We start from the raw sequence: 17407 nt of genomic DNA, 5'->3' as shown, positions 1-17407 counted from the left end.
CGATTCTCTGCTAATGCACTGTGCGATGGCGAGTCTAATGTAACCTGCCAACAGCCTGAACAAGCAGTGAAATTGTATTATTATGTGGCTTTGATTTTAAACACAGACCTGCGTAGCCCTCCGCAATGCTGATGCTGAAGAATGACCTGAACTGAGAGGCGTAGATGATGGAGTAGGTCAGGATGTTATTAGGAGGAGAGTCCTCATCTGTCGCCTGAGAAAAAACACACAAAGAGATACATATAGTGACAATACATCCTAACTTGTAGATGTCAGTGAATCCTGAATTGAGTGTTTCCAGACAGGTTTCCACATTTTTGTTAACACTCGTACGTCTGTTCTACATCTCTGACACATTCAGGATATGTCAAATATAGGGCTGTACAATATATTATTTCAGCATTAATATCGTAATGTGTAAATCTACAATAGTCACACCGCAGAATCTGAAATGACAGGTCAGTTATAGATTATTCACCCATTAGGAAATTTGAGTGGGATTACAGTTGACCAGGAACCACATTTAACCTTAAAATGGTTAATGTTTTTCATATGCTTGTTTTCTTTGTTTTAATGCTTATGTCACTAGCATTTTAAAGTGTATTTAAACCATTTGTGTATAAGAAATTATAACATTAACAAATATTAATTGTTTATTGTATTATACAACAAAGAACATGAAGTGTTATTTTTTGCATTTGATTATTTAACTTCTGTACCTGAATACAGTTAGAATTATTCCAGAAAACCATAAAAGGCTATAGGCTTAATTAATGCTGTTTATTTGCCCTAGGAAATCATCCCAATTAATATAAAATTATCAATTCTTTCCAAATTGAGCTATACAAATCCTGAGGAGAAACTATATTCATTTCGCAATATATATAGCAAAAAAAAAAAAAAAAACATTGGCAGTTTTATTTTCAATATTGCTCGGTCCTAGTTTACAGGGTTTCTGCTGTTTACACTTAGTTAAATTTTACACATTTTAAAACTTTTTTTTAAAACTTAAATTTTAGACTTATCCAGGGCTAAACACTAAGGATTCTTTTTCATGTGGCCAGTGGGAAAGATTTTTAAAAAATAATAATTAGTTCTTTCTTAGCCACATAATTCAAATAATGCATCAGAACAAGCCAACTCAATTTATATACATCTATATTTTGTCAGCATAACCTTTCTTTTAAAAGAGACAAGTTTTAAAAACTATAATAAACTAAGTTTATGCACAAAAGACCATCTAGGCCAGGGTCCCCAGCAGACAGCTATAAAGACATGTATAACTTTTAAACAAACATTTTTGTAAGGATGTAAGAGAGAAAATAAAAACAAATTGGAATATAGAGTTGATATAAATGTAACTTTTGTTAAAAGTTTTATTGTGATGGACTGTTGGTGATTGGATGAGTGTTGGCCTCATCGGGTAGCTTTACATGGTTGAAGGAAAATTAAGACCTGTTTAAAACAATCTAAGACCTACAACAAAATATCTCAATGAATTTAGGACTTTTTAAGGTCTAAAATGTCATTTTTTTTCAAGTGTAACACATTTTAAGACCTTGAAAACACCCTGGTCTAAAAGCTCACGTGACTCAAGCAAAAAGAAAAAAAAAACAATCACCATATTACTAATACTCCACATTATTAAACACACTCAGAAATTCATTTTGTCTTCTTATATTTTCATGAGAGATTCCACACAGCTTCACTAAATGTATTTCCATATTTGCTTGTCTGATATTTTATAAATGAATACTGTGGGTCTCATGACCTTTTTCACATTTGCAAGCCAATGTAAAATTAAATAATAAATTATTTCATTATTGTTAAAATAAATTAAAGCTAAATACTGATAACAAAAATGTTATCAGTGATGTGTTGCAGCTGGAAGGGCATCCGCTGCGTAAAACATATGCTGGATAAGTTGGCGGTTCATTCCACTGTGGCGACTCCAGATTAATAAAGGGACTAAGCCGAAAGAAAATGAATCAATGTATAAATAAACAAAAATATCAATGTTTTTATAGTGTCAAAGCAGTGTTATTGTTAACTAAAATTAATAATACAATTATTAATTATTATAAATTAGATGACAAATCAGAAAAATGTAATCAATAAAAAAGTGCATAAAATTACAGAAATTAACAAAAATTTAACATCTACAAAAATAATGTTATTTTAGCACTGAGATAAAAATAAAAGTTAAACAAAATATAATGATTAAAACCTAAACACAAATTAAACTGAGTCATAAATAGCCAATTTTATAGAATGTATTTAAGATTTGCATTGTTTACTTAGTTGATTGATTACATTATGATTTACATATGATTTATATTAAACAATAGTATTAATAAATGACCAAATGTATGAACATAATGTCTATAACACTTCATCAAAGTCCCAGTCACAGTATATCACTCTTAAAGAAATAAAATCCAAAATCTAAAAACATTCAGTATATAAAAATCAAATAAAAATTACTAAATTATTTGAAAAACGTATCTACTGTATCACTTTTTGTCTTAAGATGTGTATCATTCTTGAACTTCCAAGAAAATGTATGTTTTATAATGCAGATGTTCCATGTGAACAGGCAAACGCAAACACACACACACACACACACACACACACACACACATCCCCCTGCTGGTCAGATCAGTCAAACTGTCCATCACAGCACAGATCAAAGCAGACGGCTGTAATTAGTACTGCCATGCCCAAACACACAGAATTAAACACTGATTCAGACACTCTGAGCACTAACTAAATGACCGACACGCTACAACACTACAGAACAGGAGGTCTCTAACAGCAAGCGGATCACATTCTCATTCATCTCAATGACTCTTGCTGTTACGCCATTGAAATTTCCATAATATTAGACTATTCTTCTGAGACCAGCATTTCTAATATTAACTACTCCATAAATGTCAATCTACAGCCTCCCAACTCCACTCTGACCATCAATTCTGACTTCAGATTTTCCCTAAAACAACTTAAACACCATAGATTTATATTTCAATTCAGTAACTAAATCAGCATACTATCATCTCCAAAACATTGCAGGAATTAGATGCTTTGTTTCCAGTGAGAACTTAGAGAAACTTGTTCATGCTTTCATCAGCAGCAGGGTGGATTACTGTAATGGACTCCACAGTGGTCTTCCCAAAAAGACAGTCAGCTCATCCAGAACACTGCTGCCAGGATTCAGACCAAAACCAGGAAATCATAGCACATCACACCTGTCCTCAGGTCTTTGCACTGGCTCCCAGTTACATTCACAATAGATTTTAAAATATTATTACTTGTCTATAAATCACTAAATGGCCTAAGACCTCAGTACATTACAGATATGCTCACTGAATACAAACCTTACAGATCCCTCAAAGTAGGGTGAATCAGCTTTCAGCTACACCTCCCGCTGCTGGAATCAGCTTCCACAAATGATCAGATGTGCTCCAACATTAGGCACATTCAAATCAAGACTGAAAACACATCTGTTTAGCTGTGTCTTCACTGAATGAGCACTGTGCTACATCTGACAGATTAAACTATTATGTCTTTCTTTCCTTTCTTTTTAAGAAGTTTATTTATAAACTAATTGCAAGAGAATCACATGCGTATGATTGTTCACAGCTGGTCCCGCAGCAGCTCACGACTGATGCACCAATCAGATGATTCCTAACTCACTATAAATAACCAGAGTTTTCTTATCTCGGTATTTTCGTCTTGAAGAATTCCTTTAAAACCTGTTTTAACAAATTTAAATAAATTTTTAATTATTTTTATTCTTCGTTGTTTTATCCTTGTTTCTTTTATTCTTGTTTATGTGAATTACCATTCTGTATGAAATGTGCTATATCAATAAACGTGCCCAAGAGCAAAGACTCTTGTTGAATTTAATAGAATATCCTATTGTAAACTTTCTGAACTTTTCTATCTACAGTTGAAAGCAACACTATTTGGCCACCTGTCAACTTTTATTTATTTTATTTTTTGCTTAATGGAACAAGGGCATTTTTCCACAGCATTTCCTGCAATATTTATTTATACTGTATTGTTTTCTTTTAGTTTGGCTGGAATAAAAACTATTTAAAAAAAGCATGTTTAAACATTTTTTTAAGGTCAATACCATTAGAAAGCATTTCTTCTCGATTGGCTACAGAAACAAACCACTGTTGTCCAATTACTTGCTTAATTAACCTAACCTAATTAACCTAGTCAAGCCTTTAAATTTCCCTTTAAGCTGAATACTAGCTTTTTGCTAAATATCTATTAATATGTTATGTACTGTCATGAGGGCAAAGATGAAAAAATCAGTTATTAGAAATGATTTAATAAAGGTACAATGTTTAAAAATGTGTTGGGAAAAACTTCTTTACGTTAAACAGCACTTTGGAAATATTTGTAAAATTATCGACAATTCATAATAATAATTTGAATTATTTGATTAGAGCACAAAGTGATAACTAGTTAAAAGCTGCAAGTTTATATCCACTTTTAGTCAACACAATATCAATGTTTTAACTACAGAAGAGTTAAGAAATCAATATTTGATGAAATCATTAAAGAATCGTTTTAAACACCACACTACTTCAAGCTAAAAATCTTCAAATATTTAAGCTTCTACAGCTTCAAACTTCCAAGCTTGGGTTTTTCTCAAGTCTACTTCAAAGTGTGCCTTGACCAACTTTTTAAAATCTAGCTGTGACTGGTTGTGCTTGATGCATCTGTGCAAGTTTTTTTTGTTTTTTTTGTCTTTGAGGGAGAAAATGGAGAAAGTTGACTTTACAACCCCCTCCAACTTTTCCACCATTTCTGTCTATTCAGCAACATAATATTCAATCAGATCATGAAGAATATCCCAGTTTACTCTGAAAAACATCAGTTTTACAAGTGAACAGCAACTCCTCTTTCACTGTAACAATTATGACAAAAAGTCAAGACAAAAATATGCTTATATTGCTTATGTTGCAGAAATCTGACTTTGCATATCTTCATCAAATGTGAAATATAAACTCATGAGACACTTGGCTTTCAAGGCATTTTTCTAGGTTATTACAAGAATGTTTTCATGTGTTTGTATATGAAAAAAATAATATGTAACACAGTCCAATTTTTCTTTCTTATTACTTCAGCTTGTATAACCTTTTTAAAAGAAAATATAAACTGGCTAGATGGACCATAGTAAAGCTGAAAGTATCTTTAATTCAATGATACCTAATGTTTGCTTGAAGCTCACTGGGGTCAGGGACTGTTACTATTTTCAGTTAGGTAGGTGTTCAGTTAGGGGGATGCTGTCTAACAGGTTAACTTATTTTGATAATTTTTTTAAGTTCTGCAAAGTTTAACTTTAGGTCATACTAATTTTAACTTAATATTTTTAGTCCATTTGACTAAAAAAGTTAATTTGATTTATAATGCATCGGGAAAGTATTCTTAGCGCTTCAGTTTTTCCACATTTTTTATGTTACAGCCTTATTCCAAAATGGATTCAATTCATTTATTTCCTCAAAATTCTTCATTATGGGGTATTGTGTGTAAAATTTTGAGAAAATAAATGAATTTAATCCATTTTTTAATAAGGCTGTAACAAAAAAAATGTGGAAAAACTGAATCGCTATAAATACTTTCCGGATGCACTCTGAATTATTTTAATAAGATGATCAGGTTTGAATTAACATTTTTAGTCCGTTCGAGTCACGTTAAGTTGAAATGACTAGAAAAGGTCATTTGATTTAACAAAAAAAAATTAAGGCAGCAGGATTTTTTTTTTACAGTGTTCTAGTCCAGTGGTACCCAAAGTGGGGGTCATGGGACAATGAGAGGGGGATGCTTGGTGATTTCAAAAAGTCAAATAAAATATATTAAACTATTAAAATTACCATCAGCCTTTCAATTAGTTTTTTTCATTGGATTGCTGTTTACGTTAGATTAAAACACAGCAATAGCTTCAGCTGCAGCAGATTACTTTTATTGCACCAGGTTAAACATTAGACACTTTTATGGCAACCAAATAAATTACATATAAATACAGGCCACAACTGACCATTGAGAATGATCTCTGATTGGCGGTCTCCAAAAAATTTTTGAGAAAGTTTTTATTTAAAAAATCTTCACTTTTTTTTTTTTTCCAATTTAACGCCTTACAGATGAGGGAATACAAAAAATGCCATTAAAATGAAAATATATATAAAAATAATAAAAATAGTAATAATTAAAAAAAATAATAAAAATAAGTAAATAAAAGGTTCTGCCATCATAATTACTTTTTACGGGGATACATTTGAACATCGAATTAAATTGTGTTATATTGTAGTTACCTTAAATTGCAGTGGGGATAGTTTAAGTAATATCTAAATATACATATCTAAATATGTCGCAATACTTTTCCACCTTTTCAGAAAAATATCAAATGAAAGTCTTCATTTGAAGACATGGAGTCATTTTTTCCATTATATTGACCTGTTTAAGTTATATTTTTTTCTTTTTTTTGCTTCTTGCATTTAATGTTATGTCTTATTGGAAGAACCTAGACATATCTTTAGATGAAATAAATTGTTCTTGGAGTTGTGAGAATGATTTAATTTCTTTTCCAATGAATAACTCAATTATTGTTATAAGTCTTTTATCTGCCCATATTCAAAATCCACCTTCCCACACAGATGGGAGAAACTCAATGTTTCCTACTATAGGCATGGCCCTGGATATAGATTCTGGACCTCCGAACATTTTTAAAAAAAATTTATTTAAAATTTTTAAGGTATGTTTTATGCATTGGTTATTGATTTAAATTTTTGTGGCCTGTTTTACATTTATAAAAGGTAGAATGGAAGGCAGTCTCCAAAATTAAAACAAGAATAGAATTGTGCTGAAAACATTGCTGCTGAAAACTGGTCTCTTTAATTGAGGTTATATTAAATTTAACAAATTAATAAATGACTATAAATATTATATGGTCATTAGACTGTTTTTTCTATTGTCAATATTCTTGTATTTGTATACTGTAGGATTATTGTTGTGCGTGCAATATTTGTATATTCATATTGTACACCTCCAAGGAATTTGGGGGTTGCGAGCCACTGGCATTGTTATTCTGGGGGTCGCGGGCTGAAAAGTTGGGGAACCCCTGTTCTAGTTAATCCTCAATTTTGTATATTTTTTAAATCAATCGCCACTTGATGTTTCTCACCCGGGCTCGGATGACCTGCTGCGGAGCCTGTTCGTTCTCCATGAGTGAGCCTGTGTACGCCTCCTTCTGGAAGACCGGAGCATTGTCGTTTACATCCATCACATTAATGCGGAGGCGTCCTGTGGTCTCCTCTCCTCCTCCATCCCGGGCCAGTATGGTCAGAGTGAAGCGCCGCATGAGCTCATAATCCAGCCGACCTCTCAGAGTCACCCAACCCGTCTCAGCATCCAATGAGAACCTGTGCAAACCAGCCACCATCAACCAACTAACATGAGCAAGATGATTAAGAAATTATAGCAACTAGTCATTCAGAAGTTTGAAAGTCCTGGATCATGCAGGGGATGTGTCCAGAATTGCATAATACATTAAAATTGTTGTACTTTTATCTTTGTTTATAATTTTCTTCCAGTTTTAGTCATTAGAAATGTAGTCATTGGACACATATCCACTTGTTAAGACATGACGTTTGGAATACTGTTTCCGGGTCTAAGCCACTACTCATCTGAATTGATAAAATATTCATTCATGACCTCTGTTTATTTATATCACACATTAAAGGGAATTTTATATAAAATCATGGCGTACACAACCGTCTCTGTACATGCTGCATCACAGACATCAATATTTGAACAATTTATAAACAACTAATCACTTTCTGGCCATCATATATAATGCGATCAGGATTTTCAAAAGTATTACATCGCTTTGTAAGCTTTTATTATTAGCATTTTTTAGTCTTCTCTTACAGTTTGATAGAGCACTTGGACCCGGAAAATGCTTTGAGTGACGTCACACTTAATTAGTGGATAGGGCTATGGAAATTTGACTTCATAATCTGATATTTTTCCCCCGATTACAATTAGTCAAAGCAAACAAATGCTTTCATTTGTTGTGACTGAAAAATGGGGATATGTGTGTATATATATGCTTGATTTATTTTCAATTTTAGTAATTAAGGACCTCAACTGTAAACTTATTGTATTTAAATCATATATGAAGAGTTTAGATGCAAAACCTCTAAGTGAAGTCTTGCCTTTTCTTTCAAAATGAGTATTTTCCTTAGCCTCCTGTGTTAATGTTGAATTATTTCACTTTAAAGACAATGAAAACAACTGATTTATTGCCATAAAACTAAACTTACTGAACATACACAGAGGATATATTTATATTTATATAAACATACACATAGATTTGAAATCAGAACTATTAAACCCCCTTAGAATTTTTTTTCTTAATTATTTCCTAAAGGATGTTTAACAGAGCAAAGATTTTTTCCACAGTTTGTCTAATAATATTTTTTTTCTTCTGGAGAAAGTCTGCTTTGTTTTATTTCAGCTAGAATAAAAGCAGTTTTGAATTTTTTAAATCCATTTTAAGGTCAAAATTATTAGCCCCTTTAAGCTATATATTTTTCGATAGTCTACAGAACAAACCATCGTTATACAATGACTTGCCTAATTACCCTAATCTGCCTAGTTAACCTAATTAACCTAGTTAAGCCTTTAAATGTCACTTTAAGCTGTATAGAAGTGTCTTGAAAAGTATCTAGTGAGATATTATTTACTGTCATCATGACAAAGATAAAATAAATCAGTTATTAGTAATGAGTTATTAAAACTATTATGTTTAAAAATGTCTTGAGAAAATCTTCTCTCTGTTTAACAGAAATTGGGGGAAAAAATAAACAGGGGAGGGCCGAATAATTCTGACTTCAACTGTATAAAGAGTTCAGATGCCAACGCCTCTTGCATTTTCTTCCAAAATATTTTTTTAAGTATTTTCTCAATATATTTCTTCTGAGTATTTTTCTCAGCCTCCAATGTTTATGTGGAATTATTTCTCTTTAAAGGCAATGAAAAGAACCAATTTATTGCCATAAAACTGAAATTACTGAACATACACGGAGGAGATTTTTTCCTCCCATCAGAATCTAAGGCAGTGGTGCTCAACCCTGTTCCTGGAGATCTACCTACATGTAACTGCAAAGTTCACCTCCAACCCTGATCAAACACACCTGAGCCAATTAATTTCGGGCCTGAACAGCACTTGATAATTACAGGCAGGTGTGTTTGATATGGGTTGCAACTGAAATCTGCAGGAAGGTAGATCTCCAGGAACAGGGTTGGTCACCCCTGATCAAAGCCAATAAACACACCAATTATAAATTTTTATTTAACATTTTGGTTACTGTAAATATTAATGCATTATTTAGAATAATTTACAATTTACATATTTACTATTAATTAATATTTTGATTTAGCTTTTATGATAATTAATATTAATACATTTTCAACCCATAATAATTATTGGTTGAATCCAACCAGACACAGGATGTCAACATGACATCAGATTGACGCTGTACCCCAACGTCATGGTACATTTTTTATTTTTTTTTTCCCAAATGTAAATCGGGTTAACATCAAAACCCAATGTCAGGCCAGCGTCAATGTCCAATGTCGGACAGATGGTTACTTTCCAACACAACCTGAAAACAACTAAATATCAATGTCTAAGAGATGTTGTCTTTCAGAAGAGAAATTAAACCGAGGTCCTGACTCTCTGTGGTCATCAAAAATCCCATGGCACTTCACGTAAAGAGTAGGGGTGTAACCCTTGTGTCCTGGCCAAATTTCCTCCATCGGCCCTTACCCATCATGGCCTCTCAATCATCCCCATACATGGAATGGCTCTACCACTGTCCCTCCACTCCCCCAATAACTGGTGTGTGGTGAGCGCACTGGCACCTTTGCACACTGGTGGTGGTGTGGAGAGGCCCCCTCTCATAATTGTGAAGCGCTTTGGGTGTACGTCTATACACAATAGATGCGCTATATACAGTAAATACGCATTACATAACATTACATGTTAAAGCTTGACATTGTGTGGACAATACCACTATCAGCCGTTGGATTTTAGTTGCCATACCTGATGAATAAATGTCAGTATTATGATGTTGGTTTAATATGTTGGATTTTGGTCACTTTCCAACACAACCTATAATCAACTAATCAAATCAAATATCGATGTTATTTCATGTTATTATTGGACATACAAATAACACCGTCCTTAGATGCTGGCGACTTAAATCAAACCTAATATTACCATCCTGATGTTGTGTGTCTGCTGAGAGGCTTTTGTTGTTTTAAGTTTTTATTAATTTGTTTATTTTTAAAAAAAAATGATTACTAATTAGCTTTTCATTTACACTTTCAGTTTTAGTTTTAGCTAATTTAATGCAGAGTGTTTGAATTTCCACACTCAAAAAAATCAACTAGGCATTTATTCGATTTACAAAATAAAAATTTGTCAGATTGAAAAGAAAAAATGTTAACATTTACGTATGTTAAATGATTAATTCATGTTATTTGAAACTGAATCAAGAAATAATCAAATGATTTTGATCAGAACATGTTGATTCAATGAGACTGAGACGCTTCAAATGGACAAATCACTGCATGTTTTCGGCACAGTTTGGGAATTGGTTTTCCCAAGAGCTTGAATGTTATGCATGTTATGTTGTTGGCTAAATGTTTCTTATACATTTTATATTACATATTACAATTTTGGATATTAAATAACATTTTGTATCAGAATATTAAAGAAGAAATTTGTTTAAATGTGATTGGTGCCTGCTAAAGGCTATAATAAAAGATATTATATATATATATATATATATATATAACATGTTTTCTGTCCTTTTTGTGTTGAATTACTTAATTTTAAATCTTGCTTCATAGTATTGTAATTTAAAAAATGTAATTTAAACAACAGATGGGTTGCGGCTGGAAGGGTATCCGCTGCGTAAAAAACTTGCTGGATAAGTTGGCGGTTCATTCCGCTGTGGCGACCCCGGATTAATAAAGGGACAAAGCCGACAAGAAAATGAATGAATGAATTTAAACAACAATATTGAACAAGAAATTTACTAGCTGACTTAACAAGACATAATTTCGTTAATTTCGTTAAAGTAAAGCTTTTAATTAGAATCATTTTAATTAGAATAACACAATACAAACATTTTGAGTCAATTAGTTGCAAAGAAGTTAGACTGACATATTGAAACCATGTGTTATCTACAAATGTGCTTTGTGTTCATACAACATGTTCAAAGCAGTTCAGGTTTACTTGATTGGATTAGATGCATAAAGGGTGCCACGATTAAATCATGTTCATTCAACATTTTTTTTTTTTGAGTGCATAAACAAATGTATAAATGCATGTATAAATATGTCTAACTCCTGAACAAAATAAACAAATTAACTACAATGTTTGCATTTATAAATAACTTTTCCTTAAAAAATAAAAAAGTGAATTACTCATTTCATTACTGAAATAAGCTAATAACTGCATGCTGCTCAACAAATGATGTGCATATCGTAATGTCATGAGACATAAGCCTAATGCGTTTTAAAATATGAAATGCTGCAAGAAGTAAAGGCAGTAAACACTATGCATTGCAAACACAGCCACAAAGCAAGCAGTCTACAGGAACAGAAGGGGGAAAGCATGCAAACCTACAGAGATGAGGATTAAATGAATCAGAGGAAATGAATGAATTAACCAGGATGCTGTATCAATGTGAAAGGTCACAGTATGTTAATGAATGATAATCTCACTGGTCTGGCTCATCGCTGAAGTAATACCGAACCACTCCAAACGTGCCAATGTCATTATCCGTGGCCTGCAGAGAGAAACACACACACACAAACACAAACATGAGCATCTATGAGACACAGTGGTGCTCGCTCTGCATGCGAATGTGTGTAAGTCTTGAGTGTTTTAATATTGAGATGATGCTGTCAGCATAGCCTGTCCTACCCTACAAAATACTCGGTTCTGCACGATTAACACTGACACACACGCGCACACACAGGATCTGAGCTCACAGCAGATGGGCTGGCATGAACCGCACGCCCCGTCCTCTACCCCGAAACAACAGCAGCTTTAACTTCACCTTCCTCTCCTCTAATGTCAGATCCACCTCTACAAAGAGCAAAGCTTTAAAGCAGGAGAAAGTAAAGATGAGTGACAGCACAGAAGTGTTTTCTCTGACACGTTCAACCTCATTCAAGAACACTGATTTTCCAGCCTGATCCCACGAGGAAACAACTATTTTACGTTTTGTCAGTTTAGTGGCTAATTTGTACAAATTCACGAGTTGTAGTATGAAAATAGACATGTGAAAGATACTAAACCCAACCATCATTGGAGAATGAGCAAATTGTACTAAAGTGTAAGAGAGATTGTACAAATTTATAAGAATTAGCCACTAAATCAAAAAGTTATGAATTGCCGTGAGACAGCGTTGGACTTTATTTGCAGTTAAAAAAAAAGTGTGTTGTAGTTCACTTGTCCTAAGCAAACAAACATTTCGGTTTAATTTTGTAATACTTGCTGCTTCTATGCATTTACACATAACACACTACCAATATTTTATTTCAGATTCAAAAAGATTGTATATTTCTAACTATTATTTTATATACACTACCTAACAAAGGTCTTGTCGATCCCAGTTGTAAGAAAAACAAATTATAACTTGACATCTAGTTGATCATTTGGAAAAGTGGCAGAAGGTAGAAAAAAGAACCCGTCTGGAGTCAAGATTCTGACAGAAATCAGTTTGGTGAAGGAAAAATCGTGGTTTGGGGTTACATTCAGTATAGGGGTGGATGGCAACATCAACAGCCTGAGGTATCAAGACATTTGTGCTGCCCATTACATTACAAACCACAGGAGAGGGCAAATTCTTCAGCAGGAGAGCTCTTCTTCTCATACTTCAGCCTCCACATCAAAGTTCCTGAAAGCAAAGAGGGTCAAGGTGCTACAGGATTGGCCAGCCCAGTCACCAGACATGAACGTTATTGAGCATGTCTGGGGTGAAGGAGGATGAAGGAGGAGGCATTGAAAACGAATCCAAAGAATCTTGATGAACTCTGGGAGTCCAGCAGGAATGCTTTCTTTGCCATTTCAGAAGACTGATTGTTAGGGTATTTGAGTCAATGCTGATATGTATGGATGCAGTCCTCCAAGCTCATGGGAGTCATACACAATATTCATTATTTTTCCACTGCAGCATTTATATTCTATACTGTACATTATTTCTGTTAAGTGACTTTTGTCTAAGAAAAGTCAGACCTTACTGTCCTAATTAAATAATTTAAAATCAAGGCATGATCATATTTTATTTTGGTAAAATAAGCATAATCTAGTGGCCTTTGCCTTTCATATAAGCCACTTCTGATACCAAATGATCAACTAAAAGTCAAGTTATTATTTGTTGTTCCTACAACTTGGATAGGCGACAAGATTAATGTCAGGTAGTGTATATTCATTCATTTTCTCGTTGGCTTAGTCCCTTTATTAATCTGGGGTCGCCACATCGGAATGAACTGTCAACTTATCCAGCATGTGTTTTACGCAGCAGATGCCCTTCCAGCTGCAACCCATCACTGGGAAACATCCATATACACTCATTCATACTCGCACTCATACACTACGGTCAATTTTTGTATATCTAAATCACCTCTACCTCATGTCTTTGGACTTGTGGGGGAAACCGGAGCACCCAGAGGTAACCCACTCCAAACACGGGGAGAACATGCAAACTCCAAACAGAAATGCCAACTGACCCAGCCGAAGCTCCAACCAGCAACCTTCTTGCTTTGAGGCGCACATGCTACCCACTGAGCCACCACATTGCACGGTACTGTATATATATGTATAATAAATAAAGAATCTCTATTTTCCCAATAAAATGTAATTATCTGTAAAATTAACTAGCTCTCTACTTGGGAAAAAATAGATATATATTTCTATTTGAGTTTTTACAGAACCTACTCCCAATATTTCTGATTCAATAACTTTGCAAATTGCAAATTATTATTACTTTATGCTAAATAAATATTATAAATAGACCTAATTAGCACAACTGTACTATAAAATAATAAAGATATTGTAATATTTCAATATAAAATGTAATTATCTGTAAGAAAAGAAAATAAATGCATTTCTATTCGAGTTTTCACAGAACATTCTCACAATATTTCATATTTAATATGTTTGTAAATTGCTTATTATTATAATTTTATTGTTAAACAAATATTTTAAATACACATAAACAACACAGTTGTAGTATAAAATAAAGATCTTTTATTTCCCTATAAAATGTAATTATCTGTCAAATTTAGCTTTCTACTTAAAACAAACTAAACACTCCCAATATTTCCACTTTAATAAGTTTGCAAATTACTAATTGTTATAATTTCATGGTAAATAAATATTATACATGAACATTAATAAAACAGTTGAAGTACATTAATAACACATAATACTTTCCAATTAATTAGTTGCTAAATATTTATAATTTTATAGTTAAATAAATATTATAAATACACATTAATAACACAGTGTACTACAAAATAATGAAGAAAGATATTTTATTTCATTCATTTATTCATTTTCCTGTCGGCTTAGTCCCTTTATTAATCTGGGGTCACCACAGCGGAATGAACCGCCAACTTATCCAGGATGTTTTTTCACAGTGGATAGCCTTCCAGCCGCAAATCATCTCTGGGAAACATCCACAAACACTCATTCACACACACTCACGGATAATTTAGCCTACCCAATTCACCTGTGCCGCATGTCTTTGGGCTGTGGTGGAAACCGGAGCACCCGGAGGAAACCCATGCGAAGGCAGGGAGAACATGCAAACTCCACACATAAAGGCCAACTGAGCCGAAGATCGAACCAGCGACCCAGCGACCTTCTTGCTGTGAGGCAACATCACTTATTTTATTTCACTATAAAATTTAATTATATGTAAAATTAATCAGCTCTCTGCTTAAAACTACATTTATTTCTATTTGAGTTTTCACAGAACACACTACCCATATTTCTGATTCAATAAGATTGCAAATGGCTAATTATTATAATTTTATTGTTAAATAAAACAATAAAATTCAATAAGATTCAGTTAGATTGCAAATGGCTAATTATTATAATTTTATTGTCAAAATATTATAAATTATATATATATATATATATATATATATATATATATATATATATATATATATATATATATATATATATATATATATATATATATATATATATTATAAATACACCTAAAAACACAGTGGTACTATGACCTAATAAATATAGATATTTATTTCACTTAAAAATGACTACTGATATTTTCATCATAATTCTTTACATTTACTGTCATTTTCAAACTGCAACCCATTAGAGAGAATCACTTTAAAATTAATTCTGTAAAAAAAAATATATATGTGTTTTAAATACCCCCAGAATCTAAATGGTAATATTATAAATGTCTTTACCATCACCATCGATTTAGTAGTCACTAATGAATAAAATGATTAATTACTGTCAAATAAATCAACGAATAAACAAAAAATAATAATAATTTTGAACAATAGACATAACTATTTTTCCTTTCTAAATGAATCCGTTTGTGTAAAAATGGAGGAAATATACCATGTAAATTCATTAGGGAATGATGAAACAGTATGAATGTGGTCATCAATTTAGTAGCGTTGTGAATACAAAATCTAAATATGTTACTTCAGTGAGTAAGTGTTTGCAGAAACCATAGTAACAGATGCTGAGTTTGGCATGCATTCAACATTACAAAAACAGCCCAAAATGGCAATGTATTTGATGATAACTACAGCACAGGAACATTAACAGGTATCCAGAGAAATAGATGTTTAATAGTAGCAAACAGACAGCATGAAATGCGTGTGTGTGTGTGTGCGCATGCTGAAATAAAGTGCTTCAGTGCTGAAGGCAAACAGATTCAAACCTGACTTGTATCTTTATGCAAATTAACACAAAAAAGGAGAAAAGTTCCTGCTGTAACAACGACGCAGCTGTGTGTGTGTGTGAGAAAGAAAAACTGAGTATGACAAGTGACGCTTCTCTCTTCAACACACACACATACAAATGGCAAGTGTAACATCTGCTGGATCCTGATATAGAGAAAAGCTGTTTTCTGTTTTGTAAATGATAATCCATCAAAGCAGATGTGCAGGTGTCTGTTTGCAGCACTTTTGCCACTGGGCACTTTCATTGGTGGGCTGAAACAGATCTGTGATCAGAGTTTTGTGCAGTTATTTGTGGTAATTATACACAAACACTGGAGTATTCTCAGTTGCCTCATGTAGCCAGACTTTGCCAATAGTCGTCGTCTGGATGGACAATTTGCAGGTTTACTCCTGCCAAAATCTGCCCACTTAAACAGGTGGAGAGCATCTGATGACATTTAAAGTCACCAACCACAGTTCTTTTACGTGACCTTATGAGAAAAATATAGCATACATATTTGAAGCCACAGCGAAATGAATCGCCAACTATTCTGGCATATGCTTTATGCAGCGGATGCCCTTCCAGCCGCAACCCAGTACTGAAAAACCCATGTAGTATAACATTCACACACAAACTCAGACACTATGGCCAATTTAATTATTTGTTCATCTATACTGCATGTTTTTGAACAGTGGGGAAACCAGAGCACACAGAGGAAACTCACACCGACATGGTGAGAACATGCAAACTCCATAAAGAAATGCTAGCCGGGGCTCAAACCAATGACCATCTTGCTGTGAAGCGAGCGTGATAACCACTGAGCCACTATGCCACCCCTGATAAGAAACATATTTGTGATAAACATCACACTATAAATACATTGCAAAGAGTTACAATGTTGCAATCTGGTATTTAAAACAACTTTTAAATCAACAAGTGTGAACTTTTGACCAAAAAACTTTTAAACTCAAATATATTATACTGTATTTTAGTATAATTATGCCCTTCATTTGTGTAATTATATAAATGTATATTCATAAGTAAATGAATATATTTATTTAAAATAAGTATTTCCAATATGTTTGATAACCCAAAGATACCCCATTATGGTGTCAAATCATATCAAATGAGAGTGATTTTCATACACTAAAAGCATATAAAAAGCAAGTAAAGTGGCTATACTTATTTGATTCAAATAATTGTAGTAAAAATAAAATGTCCAAATATGAGAGAAACAATATCTTCATTCAAAATATACAAAGAAACATCTGTTAGAGTGTATATTAAGCAAAAAGCAAATCTTTAACTTAAAAAAAAGTGAACTGTTTAGCTTAAGTACAAATTGCCACTATTAACTTCTGGCTAATTAATTGCCTATTA

The 17407-nt window shown here is 33.0% G+C and overlaps 1 protein-coding gene across 2 annotated transcripts in view; it reads right to left on the bottom strand.

Moving 5' to 3' along the window:
* Nucleotides 1-17407, bottom strand: part of cdh23 (cadherin-related 23) — a 495141-nt gene that overhangs the window by 178290 nt on the left and 299444 nt on the right. For both annotated transcript variants that reach the window (XM_087277778.1, NM_214809.1), the window contains 3 exon segments: nucleotides 11812-11876; nucleotides 7196-7433; nucleotides 109-214 (listed from right to left, as the gene is read on the bottom strand). In XM_087277778.1, the coding sequence (XP_087133904.1) occupies nucleotides 109-214; nucleotides 7196-7433; nucleotides 11812-11876 (409 nt within the window).

The sequence above is a fragment of the Danio rerio genome, chromosome 13 (genome assembly GCF_052040795.2).
Source record: "Danio rerio strain M-AB ecotype USA chromosome 13, GRCz13ab, whole genome shotgun sequence".
Taxonomy (NCBI): Eukaryota; Metazoa; Chordata; class Actinopteri; order Cypriniformes; family Danionidae; genus Danio; species Danio rerio.
Note: the sequence above shows the minus strand (reverse complement) of the source record. Positions and strands in the feature narration are given on the sequence as shown.